Source organism: Apteryx rowi, unplaced genomic scaffold, assembly GCF_003343035.1.
Source record: "Apteryx rowi isolate R43461 unplaced genomic scaffold, aptRow1 scaffold_131, whole genome shotgun sequence".
NCBI classification, from domain to species: Eukaryota; Metazoa; Chordata; class Aves; order Apterygiformes; family Apterygidae; genus Apteryx; species Apteryx rowi.
This window is the reverse complement of record NW_020447542.1, coordinates 680,842-706,958: the sequence shown is the minus strand read 5'-3', so window position 1 is coordinate 706,958 and position 26,117 is coordinate 680,842. Positions and strand designations below refer to the sequence as shown.

The following is a 26,117-nucleotide window of genomic DNA, read 5'->3' as shown; positions in this document are numbered from 1 at the left end:
AGGACTGCATATCCCAGCATGCACTGCGACAGGGAGGCCAGTTTCCTCGGAGAAGCCTCTGCGTCCCGCCGTCCCGCCCATGACATCGGCAGCCGCGGGCGAGGGGGGGCGGGCAATGCAGTCTGGGGACAGTAGTTCCGCCTGCGCCCCGCCGGCGCCGGGTGGTGACGAGTTGCACCCTGGGACGGCCATTTCCGGGTTCAGAAGTATTTGCAGCGCCCAGGCTTTACAAATGTGTTCCGTGTCTGCTGGTCGCGCGCTTTTCGCCCCTGGAGGAATTTTGGCCTAACTGCCCTGCCGTAGGCGGCTGCAGGCCGGCGCCATGGATGTCAACCAGCCCAAGCAGGAGCACTTGCTGGCTCTGAAAGGTACCGGCAGCGCGGCCGGCCGGGCCCGTCGCGCCGCGCCGCCCGCCCGCCCCTCCCGGGCTGTGCGGGCCTCTCCCAGGGCCGCCTTGGGGAGGGGCCCGCGCCGCGCCGCGCCGGGAGGGCGGCCGGCCGGCGCCTTCAGGCGGGCGGCTCGCTGTGCGCCCGGGGCGCGGGGCGGGGGGGCGGGGAGCGGCACCGCGGGCACCGGGGCCCTCGGGCGGAGCGGGGGGCGGCGGAGCGGTTTGGGGACCCGTCCTTCTTTGCTCATGGGTGGGCTCCTGGCCCGATGGGGCCCTGGGGGGTTTCGGTTCATCTGCATTTCGCAAAACCGCTTCGGCAGCTGCAGTGAAAACCTTTTTTAGATTTCCGTTGCAGTTTAGAGAGCTTTTTGCCCTTTTAGCCCTTTGCTCAATGGACAGCTGCTGCCTTTATTCAAGTGTCGCAGAGGTGAAAATAAAAATGTAGGTGCCTGTCAGGTACCTTACAGAAGTTAGTGTAAAAATCAAGACAGCTCTGTAAAGAAATTGATATTTCTACTGGCAGTTGCGTACCAATGAGTTAGCAATCAAAGTACTGAAAAGCCTGAAACTACTTTCACCTTACTTCAGTCAAAAAAATATATATTTATTTTTTCTTTTCTAACAGTGCTTGTTTTGAAAATAAATGTAGCTTGTTATGTAAGTGTACTGAATAGTTACAGCTTCAATTACGCAAACTGGTGAGACCATCCAGTCTCATGAAGTAGTGCACATGTGTAGATGACTTCAGAATCCATTTTCTGTCAATACACTAGTTTTACAATGCTCCTGGAGAGAGTTTTTATGCTGTCTACCTGTTTGAATTATGATTAACAGATTTTACTCTAAAATAATAACAAGCTTTTTTTCATATATGTGTGTACACACACACACAGATGCATTCAAAACCAAAAACCCAGAACATGAAACAGCATCAGCCACCACTAGAAATGCATATTGATAGTAATTAATTCAAAGCAAAAACTTCTATGATATATCGTCGTTTGGCTGTTGTGAAAAATCAGTAGAATCCTTGGGTTCATATTGAACTTAGTGCAGTGTCCAGGCTATAGATTTTGCAAATAGAAGTGAAAAAGCATCTGGATTTCTTTGCATTGTGTATATTTTTAGCAAAATCTTGATGGTACAATGATTAAGCAATACTAGGTTTTATTGTTTTAAACGTTATTGTCCATTGCCAGTGTCTGGTGGAGAGCCTGGCAGGATTGCAAACTTGTTTAGGGGGAAAAAAAATGGAGTGCAAAAGAGTGCATGTGTTTTATGTTATGTTTCGTGGTAGTGTTTGTGGGGAACGGGGGGGAAGGAAAACATAGTATAATTTTCCCATGAAAGAAAGAAATGTTGATATTTTTAAAATATAAAATGTGTCCTTAAATTATTTGAAAAGAATGGCTGCATGTATGGCTCAAAAGCTTTGAGAGTAAAACTAAACGTACAGTTCTGATATAAAATGGAAAAAAAAATCAGACACAAATGCTGTTTGTCCATAGCACTTCCCCTTTAACCTGCAACTTCAAAGACAGTTATACTTGTCAGTACTATTTCAGGAAGGACTTTCTTTAAGTAGATTTGACTGGCAGATCTGATATAATAGATAGTGGTAATTGTGTGTCTTATTAATGATGGTAATATTTTAAATGAATTATTTTACTTTCACTTCATGCCTTGATATACATGTTGGTAATATAGTGCCATATGTGTGCATAGTAATCTTTGGGAAAAGAGAATTGTTACCTTAGTATGGAAAATTTGAGATCTGAGACAACTTCTGAGTTGTCCTTAACTGGAAAAAGAATCATTTTAATATTCTCCACAAAGATATGACAAGAATAACGATGGATCTTAGTGGATGACAAAGATGAGATGGTGACAGTGAAAGGGACACATATATGAAAAACTACTCTCAGGAGGGACAGCACTGAGCAAACTGTGTGTGTACAGGTAATGTTCTGTGTATTGAAGTTATGCTGGCAATGATGGGATACAGTCACTAATGTTCAGCATGGGTAAAGTAGAAGTGTTCTGATACGTATCTCTAGTTTATTTTTACAACATGTTGCTTTTTTACAAAATATCCTAGCAATATGTTTCTTAATATGGTAGTATCTTATTCTTTATAATACTTCTGCTTTAGGTCCCGTTTTCCACTGGTCTTTGCAGCACGAGGCAAGGAAATTCTTGTAAATAAGATGTGTTTCAGTCTAGATTTGAGAATCCTAATCAAGAGACTGTTCCTTTTACTAAGAATAACTGGATGTCTGCAGTGCAAGCATGGAAGTGGTCTTGCATTATCGACCACACCAGAGAGATCTAATAAAACTGCAAAAATTTGCAGAAGCAGCAATGAAGGAGTTTCCCATCCGTCAGTTACCAAGATTTACACCCTGGTTTCCAAATGATTTATACAGACTTCCCTTCAAACCCAAAAGGCAGCCACCTATTATCTCTTGTGAGGAAGCAGAAGAATTGAAACAACTTTCTACAGCTTCAGAATATATTGTAGGATCTCCTGATTATGACTGCACAAAAAATCTCCTTGAGTTTCAGTCTAACATGAGACATGAGCAGACTTTAATCGAAGCTCAAACTGTTCACAGACCAATTAACTTGGCGAATCAAGAAGAACCACCATCTAATGGAAAACAAAAATTGAAAAGGTCTTGGAGTGTCTCTCTCCCTAATGCTAAGATCAAAGAAAAGATTCTTCCTTTGTCTCAAGAACTGCAGAATAATTTGGAAAGACTGAAACTGCATGTATTTTATAGAGCAAAGTGGACAATCGAACAATCTATCTGTAATAATCAAACTTTGGAGGACATCTGGGTAAAATTGAATAGGCTCATCAAACGGAATGAATTGCCATCTTGCAATGCTACAATCCAAAGATCTGTGGGCCAGATATGGATTTTCTGTGATATATTATACTGTGAATATGTTAGAAATATTCTTAGGGAAAGGCTAAGCCTTACTGAGAAAATGAATTTGCTTGTGCATAAATTTGGAATTATTTTTAGCTTATAATTTTAAGATAGAGTTCCATAATAATATTGCTGTCTGAAGTACTAGAATTTTTAAGCAGCTTAGAAAATACAGACTTTGGAACAACCAATAAATTAAAGAGCAGGAAACTATTTAATATTATTTTGTTACAGTTTTTCTTTATTTAACTGTATTTGACCAGGAATCTTATAGTGCTTCTATTAAGATTAGTATGTTTCTGTTTGGATTAGAACTGCATTTATGTAGCTTTTCTCTACATCAGATGTCTAGGAAAAAAAGTCTGTTGTCTAGACTGTTATGGCAAGCTGTGCTGGATAATAAAAGTTATGCTTTCAGTCAAGCCAAGTACTTCCTCACTGTGCTGTTTTGGTTGAAATTAGAAGGAAAAGGAAAAGATGTTTTGAAATGGGTTGTTATTATCACTATAAAGAACAGTGTTTTTTTTTTTTCCACCAAGATTGTCAAGATCTAAATATTTCCTGGTAATAGTTCTTTTATGAAGGAATTAAAATTAAATACATTAAATAAAAACTTTAAATGCAAAAGTTAAATAATACTTTCCATTCTGTTCAAACACTGTCTTAATGATGATGTTAGTAGTTTTGCAGAAATATTAATGAAAGTTCCAGTGGAAGCTGAATGCTCTGGAATAGTGGACATCTTTATTGTTTTCTATTTTATGACTTTTTTACTAATATTTTTTTCTGAGGTTGCTGGTCTTTGGTCTGTGACCTATGGTGGAGCCTCTAATTGTACTGGGAAACAAAAAAGCACTAACTTCCCCCGGCAAGTCAGGAAATTAAGAGATCAGGCTTCTACCTGTAAACCTGTTTGTTGTTGTTATAGAAGGCAATGGTCTCTGAGGATCTGAATGTATATTTTGGTGAAGGGCTGAGTTCAGTATGACTTTTTGTCATCTGAAAGAATAAACTGTTTCAAGGTCACACTGGCCTTGCTCCCTACTGTGTTTGGAAGGTCAGTGGAGCAAGTAAACTGGTATCTGTATAACTGCATGGGTCTGTATTTCTCATAGGGAATCCTATTAAATCCTCTTCGGATAATTCTGTTGTAGCTGGAGATAAGGGTCTGTGGCATCTGGGGAAAAAAAGGGAAAATAGTGAGTGAAGGGTAATCTCAGATTGTTAAATTGTCATAAAGACTGTTTCATCAAATTGAAGTGCCCATAAGTATAACCTCAGGAGATCCCCCTATGGGAAAACTAAATAAGCCCCCCTTAGGCTTTAACTAGCAGTTTTTATTTGTATGACGTCCTTATGTTGGAATAACAATATTTTATTGTAGAGATACCTATTGGTTTGCAGTTTAGAATTTATGATATTGCTCATGTTTGTTATTGGCATGTGTTTCTAAACTATGACTGAATGTTCAAGGAGTCTCGTATTGATATTCAGGGCTGTTATTTGAGATTTAAGATTACCCATAGTAAAACTGAAGTGAAACGCTGGCTAGAGTAACTCAGGGTCGTTATTAGTTTTAAAGTTATATCGACAGATTATTTCACTGAAATTGTTTTCCTGATCTTAAAGATAAGTAGTAACAAAGTTACTTTTTACAGTCAGAATTTAAAAAGAAATAATGGGGTGGAATGCAGCATCATTTGGATTTTGTTTTATTTAGTGTTATATTTTGTATCTATGTTCTTAAAGGAAAGATTTGTTAAGCAAGAATAGGTAGTCCTGCAAAGATACTGTATTTTCTAATATTAATTCGGTAATGATAAAATCATATTCTACATGATTAATTTGTGCTTTGACTTCATGCAGAGATGATTTTTATCGCTGTTTATTGCTTGTTATCCTTGTTTTAGGCATGTTATTAAACTTGAGCATCAGTTGCTTCTTTAGAAAGAGTTAGCAAGTACTAGTTCATGAGCTTACTGTAGAGCTGAATAGAGTTAGGTAGCTGGCAATAATGCAGTGCTATTCTGTTTGCTTAAGGCACCCAGAACAGAGGTAAACAAACCTTTTGCCAAATGCCAGCAGTGATCGGTGTCCCCTTTCCCGGGGTAGCTTTCAGCCTTCTGCCACTTTGGCTTGCTTTTATATTAATAATGGTACGTGCACTGCTAGTTGGGAGCACCTCATGGTAGAGTAGTAAGGAGTGAACACCGCATTTATTTTCTTTATAAAATTATTACAGTCTTGGGTAGCCCTGATGTACAAGTTGAAACACAGAACTTCATTTTGAAGTGTTCTGGAAATGCTTAGCTCATGTGCATATATAATTCATTATCTTTCTTTTTCAAGTTTCAGTGTTGAATCTGTTTCTCCATTTACTCTGTTTTTGTTTTTTGGGGGCTTTTTATTTACTTTGTTCTGAGCCTTCAGAGGTCGTGTTTTTCAACTTTTCCCTGTTACAAAGACGATGTATTTCCTTTTACTTGAAAACTGAGATTGATTAGTGTCAACACTGGCAAATTTGCCTAGGTCTTCTCTAGGGAAGTGTAAGTTATTGTGAGCTACTACTGCCCATTGCTTCACACAAAAATGTATCAAAACAATTGATTATTTTACGCAGTTGGAAATAGTGAATGCTGACATAACATACAAGGTGCCACAAAAGTACAATAAATAAAGATAAAAGTGCAATACATGGTTCAGCACAAGGCTGTTGATTAACTTGTTGTGTTCAAGAAAAATCCCAAGTTTTTTTTTACTTTGTTTTCAGAAAATATATGTTTTTATATTTCAAAAGTTCAAAGGAAAAAATAAACAGTGATTTTTACATATTCAGATCAACACCTAAGGTCACAAATGCTCAGCTTTCATGTGAGTGCTTTTATCTGGAGTTATATGCAAGATTAGGACCATTGAGTCGTATGAATTGGGAGGAATTCTTTTAAGAAGCAACATTTCTTATGTGCAATATAAATAAAAATCATATAATTTTGAGTATTGTGAGTTAAAATAGCCTTCCCAAGTTCTACTTTCCTGGAATAGGGACTTTTTAATAGTGAGTAAAATCTCAATTTTATTCTGTCAGTATTGATAAAATAGTTTTTGTGAGTGGGCTGCCAAGTCTTTTGTTATTGCTTTGCTGGTTTGATTTTAGAATTGTGACTAAAAGAAAAAACAGTTGTATAAATCTGGGATCTTAAACCTGTAACTCTCTCTTGCATATGTTCTGAAGATTAGGCAGTAAATGGAATTCCATGTATCCCGGAGTGCGTGACTGAAAGGGTCTGTATTGGTCATTAGGTTAGAAGAGTCCACAAAGCAATGAAACCAGTATGTTTCTACAAAAGGCTGCAAAACTGTTAACACTACCCTGTAACAGATATAAGGCCTTTAGCGTATTAGATTGAAAGCAGTAAAAACTGATGTGTCAAGCAAATAAAGCAAAAAGAGCAGTGGCATCACCAGTGCTCTTGGATCTCACAGTAGCAGAGAATTTTGTTAGGTTGAAAGTAACCTGATGATCCAAAGAGGTGTTTCTCCCTTTCAAGATGAGGTTTGGTCCTTCTCTCTGTCTCTCCCCCTCTCTCTGTCTCTCCCCCTCCCTCTCNTTTTTTTTTTTTTTTTTTTAAGAACTTTATTTTTGTGGAAGGAAAGCAAGACAAAATTATACTTAAAATAAAATCCAAAGATACTTGTTTCATTGACCTCTGGTTTATTTTCTGATTTCAGTGATGAGGCTAACCAAGCCTACTTTATTCACTAATATTCCGGTGACTTGTGAAGAGAGAGATTTGCCAGGTACGTCTTTTCTGCTAACTGATTGTTGTCTACATGTTAGCAGATCTATGCCATGTGAGCATCTGTGACTTAGATGCCACAAGAATCTTATGATCTCCCATAGTTTGTAATCTGAAATGACAGTATATTGTATGAAATAAATATTCTTTTGGTAATGGCTATAGGAAAATACCAAGGTATATAAATAATAAATACCTCTAAAACTCTTGACCTACAACTTGGTGGGTATATTGTAAACATATGACCTTGAAGTTTGAGTGATTAAGACATAATATTCCTGTAGAATATGGGCATGGTGGGGAGCATATAGTTGTAGGTCAAGAGTTTTAGAGGATCACCTTGGTATTTTCCTATAGCCATTACCAAAAGAGTATTTATTTCATATAGGTGATTTAACGTGGACAGCAGCTGTAAGACGGACAAATGCATAAACAAAAGTTTGGAGTTAGTCATCTTTATCTGGAGAAAATGGCCTTGCTAGTTAGAATGAATGCATTAATGCTCAGACTATGGAAAATGATTTTGCAAGAATCACTGCTATACACTTTATCCTTGGTGTATAGAGAGCTGTTAAATCAGAAGTTCACRGGTTGTTCCTCAGTAATAGGTGCAGTCTAGAAGTCAAGTGTAAGAAGGAGGCAAGGAATGAACCAAGGAAAGAGAATTCTGTTATAAGCAGGCATATAGATCTCTAATTTATGCCTAAATACATTGATTGCAAAACAAATATGTCTAAAATAAATTACATCTAAATAAGTAGTTAAATGTTGTAAGTTACATGTAGACATGGTTCTAGACTTGGAAATATTTTGATTTTAACAATTTCATGTTTCTACAGGTAATCTATTTAACCAGCTCATGAAAGATGATCCTTCTACTGTAAGTGGAGCAGAAACTTTGATGCTAGGAGAAATGCTGACTTTGCCTCAGAATTTTGGGTAAGAACAACTTATTATAACTGCAACATATAATATACAAGGTTTAGGATTCATTTAACAGTAATATGTTCATTACTTTTTTTTATGAACATGCATCATAGTAATATAGTGAAGTGCTCAGTGTTTTTTAGAAAAAAGAAACTTGTGGCTTGATTTACAGCATGAAATAAGATATAAACCTATACTGGATAATGTTTGTTGTCTGTAGCTTGACTGTGAATGTAATAGGAACTGAAAATTGAGAGAAATTTGTGTCTATGGGTGAATTTTTACAGTGCTATAAACCGCAGTTCATACTAACAAGGTTTGCTCCAGTGATTTTAGTGGGTACTGAAAGCCATCTTCTTATTCTATTCAGATTTTTTTAGTAAAACTTTCTGATTTGTTGGTTCTCTTCTGAAATTGTTTCTCTTGGAAGTTTGAAGTTTAGAGGTATGGATGTGAAATTGCCAGTATACCTTAGGACTTGATCTGACAATCTCAATCTATTCTCACATTTGACTCTTAGGAGGAATTCTATTGGCTTGTGGATACTGGAAAAATAAAAAAGAGAAAAATCTTCTAAACCACCATGTCTGATGCCGCTCCATAATCATAGCAAATGGGATTCCCATAATAGAATCTCTTGCCTGTGATTTAAGCACCGTGTTGACTAGGTGTGCTCTGAGCAGGGTTTACTGTGACTTCTATGTAGTTCTCTTCCATGGCCTTTATAGGCTACCTCTATGTAGCATTTTAAGAACTGGAGCCAGTAATTGGTATAGATGAGATTGCTGAACAGTTTCAAAATTAATAAAAAGAAATTGAACTTAAAGAGGTTTTAGTAGAATGTTCTGTGTTATTTTTTGTTTAAAATAATTGTTGCTAAATATACTTTTTTTTTAAAACACAGAAATATATTTCTGGGAGAGACGTTTTCCAGTTACATTAGTGTACATAATGATAGTAATCAAATTGTCAAGGACATATTGGTAAAGGTAGGTGAAAATACATCTACTTCCTAGATTTATAAAAAATGTATTGAGTGTTTTCTGACAGTATCTGATGCATTTAGCACTAATACATAGAGTTTAGGAAATATCTGTCACATTTTTTTCCAATCCAGAAAATACCCCTGGAAACAAAAAGACATAAAAATAGAAAAGATTATAAAAATCTTTAAACATTATAATAAAACTTTGGAGCTGTAGCAAAAAAATGGATAGGTTGTAAAGCTTCTGTAGAGAATTGGTGTAGCAGAACTTCCACAACCAAAACAAGTTGGAGTTGTATTCTTTACTGGTTGCACTTTCAATGAGATCATCAAAGCAAGTCTCTGTAAAGTACATATTGATTTGTATTTGACTTGTATTTCAAATGAGTTCTTCAGTGCGTCATGGTTTTTGCTTTTCTGTCAAACAAATAATACGTTGAGAACAGAAATCCTACAAATGTTTCATACCGTGGGAACTCAAAAGTAAGTGGAGGTTTTGTGAGCTGCATGTTAAAGGATTGGACTCTTTATGTATTTTTTTTTTAAATTATCTTTAGCTTTGTCAAGTTACATGTCTAAGTTGTTTTATGTGTGAAAAAGGGTACAGGGCACAAAATCCTCTGTGAAATCTAGTACTTTTCAAAACAAGTTGTTTTTCTTTAGAGTGCTTTAAGTAGCTGTGTTTATAACCAATGCTTTGTTTTTCTATTCCCAGGCTGATCTTCAGACAAGTTCTCAGCGCTTGAATCTTTCAGCTTCTAGTGCTGCAGTGGCAGAACTTAAACCTGACTGTTGTATTGATGATGTGATTCATCATGAAGTAAAGGAAATAGGAACACACATGTAATGTTTTTAAATCTTCTAACTTGCATTTTTCTCTGAAATTTTTAAATCATTGCAGAGCTATAATCAAGCTTAAATGAAACTGCAGCACATGAATACTAAACTATTTCTACTTTGATAGAGGCATGGAATCTAAAATAGATCAAAAATTATTTAAAAATCTTTTTATTTCAGCTTAGTTTGTGCAGTAAGTTACACTACACAGACGGGAGAGAAGATGTACTTCAGAAAGTTCTTCAAATTTCAGGTATTGTACAGAAGAACATGTGCTTGTAATAAGTGGGTAGGTCTGGAAAACTGGCATTTTTAAAACAGTTGATATTTCTAAAGTACTTTTACATACTGTAAAAATGTATTTGACTTTGAAAGCTGAACCAGTGAAAGAGTATTGCTTCAAACTTTACGTGAACTGATGATTTCTAATTACCATGCACTTTTCAGAAGCAGTAAATATTAATCTCTTTTCATTGATTGGAAAAGAAAAATCAATACAAATTATTTTTCAGAAAAATAGTTTTATAGCAGCCAGGTTCTTTTAACAGAACAAGTATTATCTGTTCTAATTCTGACACACTTAACCTTTGAGTTTAAGATTTTGAAATTCTGGTTTTCTTTTAGTTTAACTTTTTTTTTAATGGAACTTAATGGTTTTGTTTGTTTTTTACAGGAAACTAGGAAAACAAGTCTAATGTGTTGCATCTTACTAATAGCCATACAAGTAATTGATAGAGTTGAAACCGTTTGTTCTGCCACACAGATTTCAAGACTCGATTAGAGTAACTGATGAAAGCAGGAAATTACCATTATCCGTAGACTAGTTCTAGCAGAAAAGAGTACATTTTAGCCATGTATTTAATGGATGTTTGTTTTCTGAGAYGTATGATGAGACTTGGCGAATTGTGGGCCCTTTTCCAGAGAAAGGAGAATTAGGGGACATGCTTTACTGAATACATTTTGAGATACTCTTGTAGAGTTTCTGGCAGTACAGGAACATTATGCCATTTAGACTTGTATCTTTTGCAAGTTATGGATTATTTCATTTTAGTGTTCTAGTTTTATATTCAATCTATTTACTTATATTTAGACAAAAGTATTTCAGTCTTTAGAAGGCTAAATTGCTGCGTGCCACAGACAAAGAATAGTAAAGAGTGATATTAGTACTTGTGGGCCTTGAAATGGCAGATACTGATTAGGCAAGATGTTTCCATATGATCCTAGGAGATGATCCCTACCTGCTTTTGTGTCATACTCTCCTCTAAACTCTGCAGTGTTTCTTCATCTTTACTGAAGCCAATTTTCATCTTTTGGGATTTTGTCTTATTCTCCTTGCAAAATTGTTTCCCTTGTTCTCAATTTCTCCATTTTTTTGTCCCCAGCTGTTTAGTATTCTGTCCCTTGTTGCCTCCAGGCTCTCTTTGATTGCTCTGATGTACGCATCTGTAGGCTCCCAGTTCTTATCTTCTCTCCCTCCCTTGTTCTTTCCAGAGCCTTGTTCAAGCTTGTGGACTTGTCTCCTTTATTGCATTTGATATGGGCATTTATGCAGACAAAGTTTTCAGATGTCTGCATGCAGATTGTAATTTCTGTATGTTTTATAACTTAATCAAACAAACATGGGCACCTTTAATGGCAGGACTCAAAACAGCTAAGGCCATTTATCTGTCAAATTTCAAGCTCTTCCTTCAAAGAAGGAAGCACAAGAATGTCTCAAAAAGAATATATATCCTTTAACACCGTTATATAAATATTCTTTGAACTATTATCAGAAAAATCCTTAGCTGAACAATTTTGGTTGCTATTTTTAAAAGTTTAATATGAGACATGGAGACCCAGGCTGGAAAATCTGAAAACAAAAAAACTGAACAGGGTCTTTATAATGGGAATTGATGGCTGCTCTAGTGATAGAGGTGCCACCAGATACTTTATAACATAAAAAGCATTTTCTGCTTGACAGATGCTTGTGATTTTCCATTATGTTTTTCAGGGTCTCGAACTGGTGTTATAGTTTGTTTTCAAATAGCTTATTTTTCAGCCATATGTGTACTTTTGTATTGGCCAATAGTGCCTTCCTGTTGCAAAACTTTCTCTGAGTAATTAACGCTGTTATGTCTGCATGGAAAAGGAATGATACTGTGTAGGGTTTTTTTGTGAACCTAACAATAATTATTTGATTTTTAATGGAATGCCATTTGAAATTTACTGGAATTAATTGAAAGACTCAGTTTATCAGATCAAAGGAAAGTAGGAAATTTCAGAATTTAGGGAAATTAATAAGGAACTGACTGAAGAAAACTACTTTAAAAAAAAATTGATGTTTTGATTCCCCCCCTCCCCCTGACTAAAGGGAGTGAGTTATGATTATTTGGAAATTTTCAACATTATGCCTATTACCATGCAAAAAGCTCCATGAGGACTCCTTTTTAACTTTGATTTGTTCAGGCTAAAAATTTTGTTCACAACTCAGAACTTTGTACTGCATCTCGATTTGACCCCTACTTATATGTAAACTGAAGAAAATCTTCCTTGTGTAAAGCAAGATAGATGTCTTGAGCAAGACAATTTAAGTTTCTTTCCTGACAAGTATAATAGAAGTTTTTTGGTTTTTTTCAGTTATATCAATCTATATCCATTTCACATTTGAATGTATTAACTATTTTGAGTTAACTGTAGTGGCTTTATGCACAAAATCAAAAGCTTGAATTGGGACCAGACTCTTCTTCAGTGGTGCTCAGTGATGGGACGCGAAGCAACAGGCACAAACTGAAACACAGACGCTTCCATCTGAACATGAGGAAAAACTTTTTCACTGTGAGGGTGACAGAGCACTGGAACAGGTTGCCCAGAGAGGTTGTGGAGTCTCCTTCTCTGGAGATATTCAAAACCTGCCTGGACGCGATCCTGTGCAACGTGGTCTAGGTGACCCTGCTTGAGCTGGGGGGTTGGACTAGATGATCTCCAGAGGTCCCTGCCAACCTCAACCATCCTGTGATTCCAAACCAGTACTTCATTATCACCTTTTTATCAGAGAATTGTTCTCTTGCAGATCTTATGGGATTAAAATGTTCTGTGATTTTTTTTTTTCCTTAATAATTGTAATAACTGCATTTTCGAGAAGAAAGTCAAGGCTAGTAATTTTTTGTTACTTAAGCTAATCACATGAAACTGATAATTCATTATTTCATTTATTTTTAGAGAGCCCTCAAGCAAGCTGTTTGCTGCAGAATACTGAGGGACTTGTAAATATTTCATGGTTCTTGCTCCCTCTTCAAAACAAGTGCAGACCAGGAAACTAGACCATGTACTGTTATTTTAAAGACATTGATCTAATAATCAGTGCACTAGATTTGTCTGCTTTCATAGGAGGAGAATGCTTGAGTGGAGAGGTAGTTATTATCGATATATGAGAATTATTCAGACAGTAGCAAGATAATCATATGTGCAGATAAGAAGTAGCTAGCACATAGTACGAATTGTGTTGAGTTTTTAGGTGAGATGATTCTATCATACCTTCCATTATGCATCTTTCCTGCTTAAGATCCTAAAGAAAAAAAAATATATAGTAAAGATCCTAGCACTTACAAACAAACTTTTTTTTTAATGCTAAATATGTCTGAGAAAGCAATTGTAAATCTGTTTTTTTTTAATTCCATTCAGGTTCTCAAACCACTAGATGTGAAGACTAAGTTCTACAATGCCGAGGTAAGTGTGAGCTGTTTATATTTGAGTTTGTCTGGGTGTGTGCTTTTTGTTTGTTTGGGACTTTTTACTTTGCATTAGATGATTGTTAGGTTAAATTCAAAGAACTTCTTAAATACAAAGTTTCTTAGAAATATAATCTTCTCCAAAGGAAAAAAATTAGGTGGTGGGTTATGTATCATTTATTTGGGGGAGGGGGGGAAGTGATATAATTTATTTCCTTATATGTTTTAGACATCAGAAGTCCATTTCATTGTCCTTTTTCATAAATGAACAGAAGGGAAGAGATGGTATCTACGGCAGACATGTCAGAACCTTAATGCAATTGACTGAAAAATTTGTATATTTACTGCTTTCCCATGAACTCAAATATTTGCAATTATAACTTTCATTCTTAGGGTGACTGAAGAGAACTTGGCATAAGGTGGATTACTTATACTCAAAGCAGATAATAATTTGCCATGCTGTGGGAAATTTTATTTTTCTGTAATGTAGATATGGTCCCTCTGTAAAATAACTTAATGTCTAGGTTTGTGGCAGTTGCACATAGTGCTTCAAAATTAAATGGCCTTCTATATTCATTAAATATTTATATGGAGTTACATAAGCATCTGTCTTTGACTACTTAAAGGGATGATTTTAATTGAAGGTGACACAGACGGTGGAAACTTAAAATTTACATACAGCATAATTTTATTTGTAGATGTCCYCTGTGCATATGTGTATTCTATAGGTCTTCTGTAGGGTGTAGACTTTCACAATATCCCTTTAGGAGTAGTTCATAAGATAAGAAATCAGGACACGTGTTTCCATCATTATCATTTACTTGCTTTGTGGTAATGAGCAAGTAATTTAATTTCCTGTGCATCATGTTCTGTATTGTCTGGTCTACAAATAAGGATCTAAGGTGCCAAGATCTGTCTTGTCCAGAGTCATGCAGGAGGTTCTGCATAAAGATTTTCCCTCTGCTGCAAATGAATAGCATGTAAATTATAAGACGTTTGATATATAGCATGTAATTTATTTAGAGGGAGGAAAAATCAAGGCTTAGGGCATGATTCCTATTACCATAGTATCCACATAATTTATTTAAAATATTTTTTAAAGATTATGGATGATATTAACTGAAAACTGGGTTTTCATTTGCCTAGCAAACTGGTATACTACCATTATGATTTTATTTCCGAAAGTATAAATAATGCTGCTATATGTTTTGATTGCAAGAGTCAAACAAATTAAAAGGTGAAAAGTCCGTCCTTGATTAGGTGCTGTATGTGATACTACAGTGCTGTCAGAAGCACCGAGACCTTTGTTTTATATGTTAAGAAAGAAAGTTGCCCTGGGGAGTAGGGGAGCAACAAAAAATTGTATGCATCAGTTATTGGTTAACTAAAAGTCTTTAAAGATTGACTAATCAGTTGAACTCTTCCCATTAATGTTACAGATGTTATACTATCTATTCATAAAGTCTGTCACTAAAACTGAATTACTATTTCTAGCAGAAAATTATTTCACTTTTCTAAGACAAGGAAGTAATGCTGAACCTTAATCTTCTGGCTTGTTGCTCATACTGCAATAGCATCCAAATCAAGCTGGTCACTGAAATTTATGCAACGAATGCATGCCCTGTCACCCTAACCTGCTGCAATCCTGCGACTGAGCTACCTGCTACAGTCTGTGAGAAGTCTCTCATTGACTTCAGTGGGCCTTGGAAAAGGCTCCGTAAAGGTTCTGTTCCTGCAAACACGCCTAGGGAGACAATCATGCAGACAGTTAAGAAAATAAAGTTTGTGATTACAGTTAGTCTTTTTGAGGGATCTATTCAACAAAGAGTTTTTCCTATTATGTTACGCCAAATTTTGTCATAAGCTGCAGTATTGTAGCTTTGCTAGAACACATTGTTTTCATTTTTAGACCTTATATATGGATAATTCAAATTGTAAAATGACAAGGACTGTTTTTCCATCTCATATACAACCCATTGCATGGATTTAAATTCATGACAAACTTTAAACTTGCTCAGAAACTAACTGCTTTTTTTTGATCAGTTTATTCTACCATACCTTATCTGTACCTTGTGTGCCTTAGGCTCTATTTTGGATTGGTTCCACAGCAGTTAGTAAAACCTAAAGCAAAGTTAGTAACCATGCAACAATACTAGCTATATCTTATTACAAAGGTAGTTGTCATCTTTGTTTGCATCCATTTTTATTTACATTTCTGTCTTACTAATGCTATCTTGTTTAGATGGTGCAAAAAAAATGCAGAAATGCATTTTGTTTGAAAGTTAGCCTCCTTTTTCTTTAACATTTAACCCTAATTTCTCTAATGTGTTCTTTTTTATTTTCCCATTAGAGTGACCTCAGTTCTGTGGTAATTTTTATTTATTTTTTTATAAATATGTATGCTTTTTTAATTGTCTATCTGTCTCCGTGCTTATTGTTGACATTATTTTAAAAGCATAATGGAAAAGCAATGTTTGTTCTGTATCATGAACTGATGTTTTCTCATCCATCCTTTATATGTGCAGCTAATCATTTAAATGGTTAACTCTTTCTTTAATACCCATTGTTGAAACTAAAAGTTGATTATTCCAAACTTGTATTTGTGTGGGCCATTCTATAAAAAATCTCACCAAAATTTTACTAGATAGATATTTTATTTTTAACTGGACAAGGGGATTTTACAAGTTATTATTTGAAAACCGAGTTAATCCTATTCTAAATTGTCTTTTTTTGAAACACTGAAATGTAGATTTAACTACAAGACTGCTTGTGTAAGCTGTGGCAGGACTTTTCATATCTACTTGGTGGAGACATTGGGTTTGAGGAGAGAGCAGCAGTTGTATTTTCTATCTTCCTTTTGCTAGCTGAAACTCTGCTTTCAAACTTCTAACTGCATGTAACAACTGATGAGTTAGTATGATAGTTTTGCAGTCTGATTTTGCTTTAAGTTAATGGATTATATTAAAATAAACTGCATTCCTGTAAATACTGAAAGTTTTTTTTCAAATCATGTTATTAAAACAATTTGGGAATAATATGAAACTAACTTGCTTTTTCATTATGCTGCTTGTTTTTTCTTTCCCCTTTCAAATTAGCTCTTCCTAAATTTCTGCTATTGGTTGCTGCATTAAAAACAACTAAAATGTGGGTAAATGGCGATTTTGAGCAATGGATTTATGGGATATAAACAGTATCAATTTAAGTGACAGTCAGATAATCATTGTAGTGAGTACACCACACATGCTGTTTTATTTAGGAGAGCTATGTTTTAGTTGGGGGTATTTCCAGCTCCTTCTGCAAGTGCAAGGTCTTTCCATAACCCACTGAGCTTGCAAAGTTTCCATTGCCGTATATATGCTATTGTCCAGTTGGTGTGTAACCTGTTGCAAAAGCACAGTGAATAGTTCCAGTGCCATTCTGTATTTCTGCTTCTAACACAGGGCCTTTAGAGAATATAACACTTCAGAATATTTTGTCCCACTTTGTAATTTATGAGCAGGACTGCATTTGCGTATTGAAACCACTTATTTACACTGATTAAAAGGAAACTGTAAGCTTCCTTCCACCCTCGCCATAAAATACATTCTTTGGATTTATCCTAATGAAATACCTAAACTGGTTCGTACTAATTTATTGATAACTCTCTTGCAGGTGCAGATTTGGTACTTAAATCATTCTTTTTTAAATTGGTGCTTTTTTGTTTTCCTTTTCTACTTCTCCAGGGGCTTGTATCTCTAGTAGACTGAGCCTTCAATAATTGCTGGCATTCTAGAGATAATTCCACAGAAACAAGGAGACAAAAACACCTCTAGTTTCATGTTTTTAGCTTGTCAACTTTAAACGTTCTGTAGCTTTCCTTCCTGTATTAGAATTGGTCCTTATATACCATCTTCAGGCATTAGTTTCATTTAACAGATATGTCTTGCAGGATATTTTGAAGGTAGAGCATCAGTTAAATTGGTGGATGCATATAGTATTGGTAACCATTGGCATAATGCAGCTGAACAAGAGAGGTGGCTGATTTGATTTTAAGCCAGTACATTAATGTTTCAGAATAATAACAGAATCTCAGAGCATGTACCTGAACTATTATACTTAAGTTCAACAGACACACACCTTTATTTTATTTTTTTCCATAGCTTGATGCACTAGTAACTTGGCATGGCATGTCCTTAATGTGCACTACAATTCTTTACCCTTTATTCTATTATCTTTTGGGTTTGTTTTCTTAATAATTTGGATAAAACTTGAGTTGCTATTGAAGCGATGAAAGTCTTGAGAAGTGGTAATCTAAAGTTTTATAAAGCAATAGCTAGAACACAGCAAAATTATCCCACATCCATTGTTTTGCAAGATATCTGTTGACTAACACTTTTCCTATTAATTATTGTTGGGATTAAGGGTTTTTTTTCCTGCATTAATTACTGTAATTTGATTTGCAGGCATGAACTAAACACACTTTTTTTTTTTTTTTTAATAGGACAGTCTAATCTTTTTAATAATACTAATTGTATTTTCATGAACTTGCACTTCTGTTTTTTCAGACAGATGAAGTGTTTCTGGAAGCTCAGATTCAGAATATCACTACCTCTCCAATGTTTATGGAGAAGGTTTCTTTAGAGCCATCTATTATGTACAACGTTGCAGAACTGAACACAGTTGACACGGCAGGGGAAAGGTATGTTCAGATTCCGGAAGTAGCTGATACTTGACTTTGAAACTCTTTGTATTATGATTTCATGAGATATAAGGATTAAAATTAGTGAGTTGTCTGTAACCGTAGGATTGCACTTCTCTTTGCTTGATGGAAAGATCAAATTCCTGTTGATGTATTCAGCTGGAAAAGTGATCACAGKTTTTTTTGTAGAAATTTCTATTAAAACTTTGTTTAAAGTCTATTTAGTAGAGAAATCCCCAGCTTAATCCTCAAATAATTGATAACATGGATGTATTGAAAACATACTAGTTTTATAAAATTTAGCCCACACCTGTTTCTGACTTGTTCGTTTATACATCTTTGTCCTTACAGGACCCATCTGACTTGTCCCTACTTCCTTCTAAGAGCCTCTTGCTAATTTTCACTTGTTCTGATTAAGACCCAGCATGCCAGCAGTCCAGGTGGAGCAGTGGTGTGCCCTTACAGGATCTTAGAATATAAAAATTTGTCACACAGGGAAATAAATTAAAATACCATTTATCATTGATCAGTAAAGCACAAAATACCAGAAGAATTGTCTACCACGCTCAGTAAACAGTTATGGATGCAGAAGCTTGTGATGTCTCGATAAAGGATAACTTAAGCTGTTTGTGCTTTGCAGTTTCCTGTTTTTTCAGAGGAGGTGTAGTTTTGGTGCTGCTCTAATGGGCTATAGTGGAAATTCTCTCCTCTCCCTGCCTGTCCGTGCTTTCAGCTCCAGCATAGCGGAGTGTTGTTCTTATGACATGTCAAATATGCATTTGCTGTAATGTTTCTTGTCCTGAATCAGAATCATGGGCTGGTGAGATTGAGAGAGATTCTCTGAGATTTACTGGGAAGGAACCAAACAGCATTTTGCATAGCAGAAGTATTTAGAGAGTTTTAGAATGAGTTGGTATTGTATATTGAGAATTAACGAATGCAGTGTATAAGATGCCTTTCTGCACCAGTGGATCAAATTCCACTTGGTGATCACTGCCACAGTGTGCAATCTAAGCAGCTGAGAAAGCCTTCTCAAGGCTGGCGAGAATGGTGAAGAGGAGATTAAAGAACAATGTGGTGGAAAAAAGCCCCAAACTACGGGTTGCTGAAGATACTGGRTGAACTGTTAGTCTTGAAGGCAAAAACTTAAAGGTCTGTGCTTTGATCTAATGGAAAAGGCTATAGTGATTTTAGAAAATTGTAATACAGTAGTTCTTGTCAAAAGTAGTTGGAGATAAACTGGACTTTAAAGCCAAACTGTGTTCTATAGCTCCTGGCAGTCATTAATGAAAACTTTGTACTAAAATATTAAAAAGCTGCTAGTGTTAGGTATATTTGTGGTTTATGGGAGGGATTGGATTTTTAAGTGTACCATCCCTATATGCCAACTTTCCTCATGCTCTGAAACATACTGTTGGTTCTTAGTATCTGAAATAGCTTCGAGAAAATGGTTAAACTAGTGTTGGAGAACTCAGTTGTAATAACTCTTGAAAAAGAGGAAAATGAAAATGAGTTTAATCCATATTTACTGTTGTCCTTGCCTTCTCATTATTATGTGATACTATCTTAATTTGTTCCTGAATTTGTTAAGTAATATTTCAGCACCTGTTGTTTCAGGCAGTAACACTTAATCTTATTAGTAGCTCCATTAAGTTACTGGCCTTTTTACGCAACTTCTTCGGCATTTTATTAGCAAATTAATGATTGTGTTCAGTTTTGTAAAACAGACCATTTCCCTTTGCTGTAATATCTGTCTCACAAGTTGCGGAATAGTAGTTTGGTAGGTACTATATAGGCACCTCCTAAGTGTTTATTTCCTGGATTATTTCATTCCATGAATAAGGCTTTAAAACCTTGTCAAATACATTGTTAGCATGAAGAACTCTTTGCTTCAAAATGCTAGTAATTCTTAGGTAGCATTAACTCTAGCAATTGCTTTTTCCTACCCTCCTCTGACTGGGTAGTCTTCAAACTGATCTGAAAAATCAAAGCAGGCATCTGGATCCGTTTTTGTTCCAATATTGGTGTTTGCCCCTCCCAAAATCAGATACCTGGCTTAAGTATAGCTGTGTTTTCTTATTTGTATCTGCTTCTTCATACTGTTAGGGTAAAAGATATATATTGAAGTTATTTTGCATGTTGTTTTACATCTACTCAATCTATGAATATCTCAGGCAGAATGCAGTACAAGTTAAATTTAATTTATATATTTGTGGTAGATGGAACATTGCTACGATTGGTTTGGGGTTTTTTTTTGAATTGTAAATAAATCAGTATTTGAATATACTATTCTAAAATATATTTTGCTTTACTTTTATCAGAGCTGTATGCAAGCCTTGACTAATGAGATTAGATTGTCTTCTCAAAATTACCAGCACTGTTTTCCAAATGCTAAGAGGCTAGACAATAAATTATAATTCAACAAAGCTGATTGCTTCTGTTCTTTCTACCTCAGTTGCATCAGCTGTCTTGTTGTGGTCTAAACATGCTCCTTTACAGGCATTACAGATCAAGTATTCTACATAAATTCTAGAGTTGTTTTCTGTTGTGAAAGCACAGAAATATAAAGTGTGTTTTATCATGAAGAAAACATCACAAATGTAGTAAAAGTGCGGAGGGATGGGGAGAAAGGTTGGATTCTTTAAGTCCTCTTAAAAATAACTTTAAATCAAGGCACTTTTTTTTTTTTTTTTTTTTTTTAAGAGCTTCTACTTTTGGTGCAAGGACTTATTTACAGCCTATGGATACACGTCAATATTTATACTGCCTAAAGCCAAAGCAGGAATTTGCAGAGAAAGCTGGAGTAATAAAAGGTGTAACAGTGATTGGGAAACTAGACATTGTATGGAAAACGAACCTGGGTGAACGGGGAAGGTTGCAAACTAGCCAACTCCAAAGAATGGTAAGTCTTTAACTTAGACATCCATTTAAGTTAGTCTCTGTTTTAAGGTAACTAAATGAACAATTGAATAATGACTTGAAGGAGAAGTCCAGGCTGCTTACTTTCTGGATCTTATTCTGAATTCACATGCCTTTATACTTTGTACAAATTTGGGAAAGTTATTTAATACAGATACTGAGTACACACTGCTGTGTGAAATGTGAAAAAACAGTATTCTGAGAGACAGTGTAGCTGAGCAAAAAGATTCTTATCCCTTTTGATGGCGTGAATGGCAACATTTTGGGGGGCTTTCTTGAGGATTTTTTTTTCTGGCACATAACATGCCTTTTTCTTTTTTCACAGCACAGAACAACATAACTTAATAGATTGTACACTTGAGTGCCAGAATCAAGAAACCTATGTAACAAAATACGTTGGTTAGAGTAAAATTAGCTTGTTGAATGCCATCTGGCAGCAAACTACAGAGCACTGACAAAAGAACTTCTTTAAGTATGCCAGCTGTTGACACAAAACTCTGCTCCCTAATTCATATGGATTTACATGAGCTTCTTTGAATAACAATATTTATGTATAGTATGATAATATTTATCTTTCAGATCCACAGTTTTCAGTTCAATCTATTCACTTCTGGTTGATTTATAAATTGTTCATGGATTGTAAGTTGTAATTACTGGGCCGATTAAATCACCTGCCCAACCTGTCTACTTTTATGCCTAAACTTGACTTACACCATCTTTTGAATTGATGGTGGAAGCGAGGAAAGAAGTAAAACTGTTTTGATGATTGCATCTTTGTTTACAAAACTTGCAATTGGGTTCTCTCTCTCACGTGCACGCTCTCTCTCGCTTGCTTGCTTGCTCTCGTTCTCTTTCTCACTCACTCTTCCCCTTCCAAATCATCTAGTAAATTGAGCAATTCTGTAGGGAAATCAATCACATGAAGTTGGAACCAGGCAAGGAAATTTTGGATCACGGAAATTCACAGCTAAGTCACTAAAATTTGTTTTTAATTTAGATATCAGGCATCTCTTTATAACCACATCAGATTAGAAACTGGCCTTCAAGTACTTCTGTTACTTAAAACTTCTGGTACTTAAAACTCATTTCCAACTGACCTTTTCTATCATCCCTCTTAAGACAGATTTTCTCTCCCTAAGTCAGTATTCTGTCACTCTGAATCCCTTCTTGTTGAACCTTTGGGAATTGCACTTGAAATCCACTGGTGATTAGTAAACTCCACATTCGAGTATTAGTTTTATTTACTCACCCATCATTGTTGTGTGCTAGTGATTAACTGAGAGCTATATTTTGTACTTTGAGCAACACCTACTTTTGAAAAAGCAGCATAGAATTGTTCTTTTCCTTTGAGGTGCAATGCAGCTCCCTCTTCTCTTCCCCTGATATTTTAAGTGCTATGCCATTATTTCATTTCTAGACTCCTTTCATCTACCGTCATTCTTCTTTTCCACTTACTAGTTCTATAACCGGTTTCCCTCAGCAGGCCCAGAATTTTACCTGTACTGTGCCTCTACATCATCATTTGAGTTCAGATCAGGAATGCATTTTTGAAACAAAAAATTGGATCATCCCTACTTACCATGCTTTGGTTTGCTTTGTGGAGTGGTCTTGGAATTCACAAACTACATTCTTCTTGGATGACATTAAACTGGATGACCTATGTCCACAGTAGGCCAAGGGTGCTCCGCCTGCGAATGGGCATTCAGCTCAGGACTAGACTAGAGTTTGTCCAAAGTAAAAATCCCAGAACACATATGGAATGGATGTCAGGTCGTGAGCATCAACTGTTCTGCTGTATGGCCTGCCTCCTGCATTACTTGTTAACATAGATGTAGTCTTAGTGAATTAAGGAGGATAAACTATCRCCAGTGCATGGCATTCCTTTTTGTCAAAATTTCCTTGACTTTGCCATGTTTACCTTGTAACAATTTTTTGCTGAACACAGCTGTAGGAGAGATGGTGTTCTCATCCCTCTGCCAGCTTCTCCTAGAATAGCTGGCTTTGTGCCTTGTCATACTACTGAGGCTGTCCTTCCTCATTGTTGCTTTCTTATAAGGCTTTCCCCTAGCCATCTATTCTTCCACTGTATCTCATTGTTAAGGCCAACAGAGATGCACTGTTTTAGACTTTTAACTCTTTCTCATCTGCTCTGATCTTATCTTGATTTTGCCAATTGCTGCTAAATTATTCTATAAAATACTGCTTTTATTGTATTTTTTCTTAATCTCTCTCTTAATAGAATATTATGGCAAGCTACCTCTTGTTTAGAGAATCGGATATTAGTTTTTCCTGTAGATTCCTTCCTGTCATCTAATACAGCTGAAAATGTCTGTCCTTTTCCAGTGCTGAATAGTTAGATGTCTTCCTTGCCAGTCTCTAAAGTTATTTTGCTCCACTGGTGTGAAATCCCTCTTCTAATCAGTTCAACACCCCTCTGCTCGCTCTAGTGTCCAAGTTAAGATTTCCTTGCATTTGTCTTCATTCTGTAATGAAGTGTGTATGAGTGAAAACTGTTTCCAACTTGTCAGTCACTGGCTTTCTGTGCTTCTTTAGGGAAATCTTTTTAAGTGGGTTGTAAATGTAACTCTTCCTGACTTTTCCTACAGCACCCTTCCATCAGCAGCATTTGAATATATCCCACAATTAAGCCTTGTCAGGCAGGCAAATTTTCCCCGTTTTTTCCTTCTGATCTATCATTTGTGGGTATTGAAAATGTAAGGCTTTTTATCTGCAGGTTACTGGCTTGAATCAGTGTGAATTGGTAGTAACTAGAGCTTTTTCTCATAGGTTCATTAGTAAATCATATGAAATGCGTTTGGCTCTTGGCAAAATTTGATAGTTGACAAGTGTTCATATCGTGCACCATTTTAACAGGTGGCGATTAACAACTATTTTGGCAGAGGCTTGGAGGACTGAAATGGCAAGGAGAAGGAACAGTCATTTCTTGGGAACAGTGCCTTTTCTAAGGATGTGGAACAATGGTGGACTAATGCAGGAAAATTACACTTACATTGTTATCCATGTACTATCTTTAATAGAGAGCTCTTAGAATGAAATTTGATCTTTTCAGGCACCATTTGTGGGTATGCAAACTTTTAAGAACTTGGACTATCTGGAAAACCTAGTAATAAAGAGCGTATTGTTCCCTGCACAGATCATCCTTGCCTAACGAATTGTTGAACATATCAAAATGATGGTATTCAGTAGTGGATGGAGCACTGCTGTGATCTGAGTACAGATAAAAAGCATGAAGAGTCAATCTTCTTTCTTTAAATTCCTCTTATATCAAGGTTGTTGCAGTAAACAAAAACCTGAGTAGTAAAAATTTCAACTTTGTTGGCCAGCATTTGAGAAGTATGCATTCTTGTACGTTCTCAGGCTCCTGGTTATGGCGATGTAAGGCTTTCTCTGGAGACAATACCAGACACTGTAAATTTGGAAGAACCTTTTGACATTACATGTAAAATAACAAATTGCAGGTAATGATGTCAGGTGATTCTTGTGCTTTTTCCTGAGCGGGTAAGTTGTGGCTATTTTGTTTAATTTTTCAATGCTTTCTCCTGAAACAACTCAAACCTGCTCTTTACTATGAGTTGTAGCAGTACCAAACTGATGATTTTTGGAGTAAATCTTTTTAGAACCTATGGAATAAAATGATATCTTTTGGAGTAAAGTGATTTTTAAAAGTTTTTCCATCATTATCTGCCAATACCATTTGGCTTAGGAAACTACAAAAATATATAATTGGAAGTTCATGGAACTGGCTGCAGTATCACATAAGATTCACCCCACACTTAAATCACATATCATCTTAATTCTTAAACAAAATTAGTGCTTATACATCTATTTTAAACTACAACTAACTTTATAAGAATAAATGATGCTATTTGTACCTGTTCTGACCTTACTGCTAATTCTGCAGCACTGCTAGAATGCCTGCTAAACATTGTCTAGGTAGTCTTTTGTAACATCTTTATCTGTATTTTGATCTACAATAGTACTTTATAAAGGGCTTGTAGAGGGAAATTTATGTAATGTAATTATAAATAGTATTTGAAGCTAGGGACTAAAGGTAAAGTATTTGGCACACCTTTGCTTCTTGTGAAAGTCTTGTAGCCTATAGTCCAAAATATGAGCAGTATTATGCCATCAAGTGTAGTTAAATCCCTGACAAGAACACTCATGTATTGGATGAAACTGTGTCCAACTGAATTACTGTACATCACAGTAACTCTTAACTTCTTATAAATTAATTATAAATGCTTGATTAACAATAACCTGAGTAATAATCAAGCTGTTTTATGTCTGCAGTCCCTGAATGCTTAAAAAAAACCTCCTAGGTTTATTCTTGTTTTTCCAATTTCCCCTCACAGTGAAAGGACTATGGACCTGGTTTTAGAGATGTGCAATACTAACTCCATCCACTGGTGTGGAGTTTCAGGAAGGCAGCTTGGAAAGCTACACCCAGGTTCATCCCTCCATCTTGCACTTACATTATTGTCTTCAGTGCAGGGACTGCAAGTAAGGCTTCATAGCACAGCTTTGTTATAAAATACCCATTTTATAAACTTAGTAATTCTTTTTAATAATGACTTGTATAAACGCTTTTCCTTTCTAGAGTGTCTCCGGCTTAAGACTTACAGACACATTTTTGAAGAGAACATATGAGTATGATGACATTGCACAAGTCTGTGTAGTTTCTTCAGAAGTCAAAAAAGAAAGCTGAAGAAAAAAGTTCTATAAATACTTCTGCTGGGCTTTTTTGGACCAACCTTCTATGGTTTTGCAGCTGAATCCTATTAAAACATGTAAAAACAAAACCCTGATATATCCATAAACATAAGCATGTTTATTTAATTTCTCTGAGCATTTTTGGAATGTTTTAAAATCTTTTAAAAAGATGTGTTTACATTTTATCTATTGAAAATAAAGCCTTTGAAAAA

The 26,117-nt window shown here is 35.9% G+C and overlaps 2 protein-coding genes across 8 annotated transcripts in view; one reads left to right on the top strand and one right to left on the bottom strand.

Annotated features, from left to right (window-relative positions):
* The first annotated feature begins 48 nt into the window (after positions 1-48).
* TRAPPC13 (trafficking protein particle complex 13) lies at positions 49-26,117 on the top strand. 6 transcript variants are annotated; one of them, XM_026056453.1, is made up of 13 exons: positions 50-230; positions 7,054-7,122; positions 7,961-8,060; positions 8,953-9,037; positions 9,749-9,876; positions 10,051-10,123; positions 13,531-13,575; positions 15,928-15,945; positions 18,122-18,255; positions 20,959-21,157; positions 24,553-24,653; positions 25,548-25,695; positions 25,793-26,112. In XM_026056453.1, exons 1-13 carry the CDS (start codon positions 80-82, stop codon positions 25,898-25,900), a joined length of 1,359 nt encoding a protein of 452 aa, XP_025912238.1. In that variant the 5' UTR covers positions 50-79; the 3' UTR covers positions 25,901-26,112. The 6 variants fall into 6 exon arrangements, with proteins under 6 accessions (XP_025912243.1, XP_025912238.1, XP_025912239.1 ...); XM_026056455.1 differs by having other exon boundaries at positions 51-368; positions 25,793-25,946; XM_026056454.1 differs by lacking the exon at positions 15,928-15,945 and having other exon boundaries at positions 25,793-25,946.
* The window catches only part of SGTB (small glutamine rich tetratricopeptide repeat containing beta), a 47,246-nt gene continuing 24,984 nt past the window's right edge, over positions 3,856-26,117 (bottom strand). Inside the window, exon 11 of one of the 2 annotated variants that reach the window (XM_026056459.1) lies at positions 3,856-4,501. In XM_026056459.1, the coding sequence (XP_025912244.1) occupies positions 4,366-4,501 (136 nt within the window). In that variant the 3' untranslated portion in view covers positions 3,856-4,365. Of the gene's footprint in view, positions 4,502-25,857; positions 25,971-26,117 lie in introns of those variants that run through there. The other variant, XM_026056462.1, reaches the window with a different exon arrangement.

Bases quoted from the DNA above. Each gene is read 5' to 3' on its own strand.
- TRAPPC13 (XM_026056453.1), top strand. From the start codon at position 80: ATGACATCGGCAGCCGCGGGCGAGGGGGGGCGGGCAATGCAGTCTGGG. The intron at 10,124-13,530 runs GTATTGTACAGA...AATTCCATTCAG, and splicing joins GAAAGTTCTTCAAATTTCAG to GTTCTCAAACCACTAGATGT. The intron at 24,654-25,547 runs GTAATGATGTCA...TTCCCCTCACAG, and splicing joins TGTAAAATAACAAATTGCAG to TGAAAGGACTATGGACCTGG.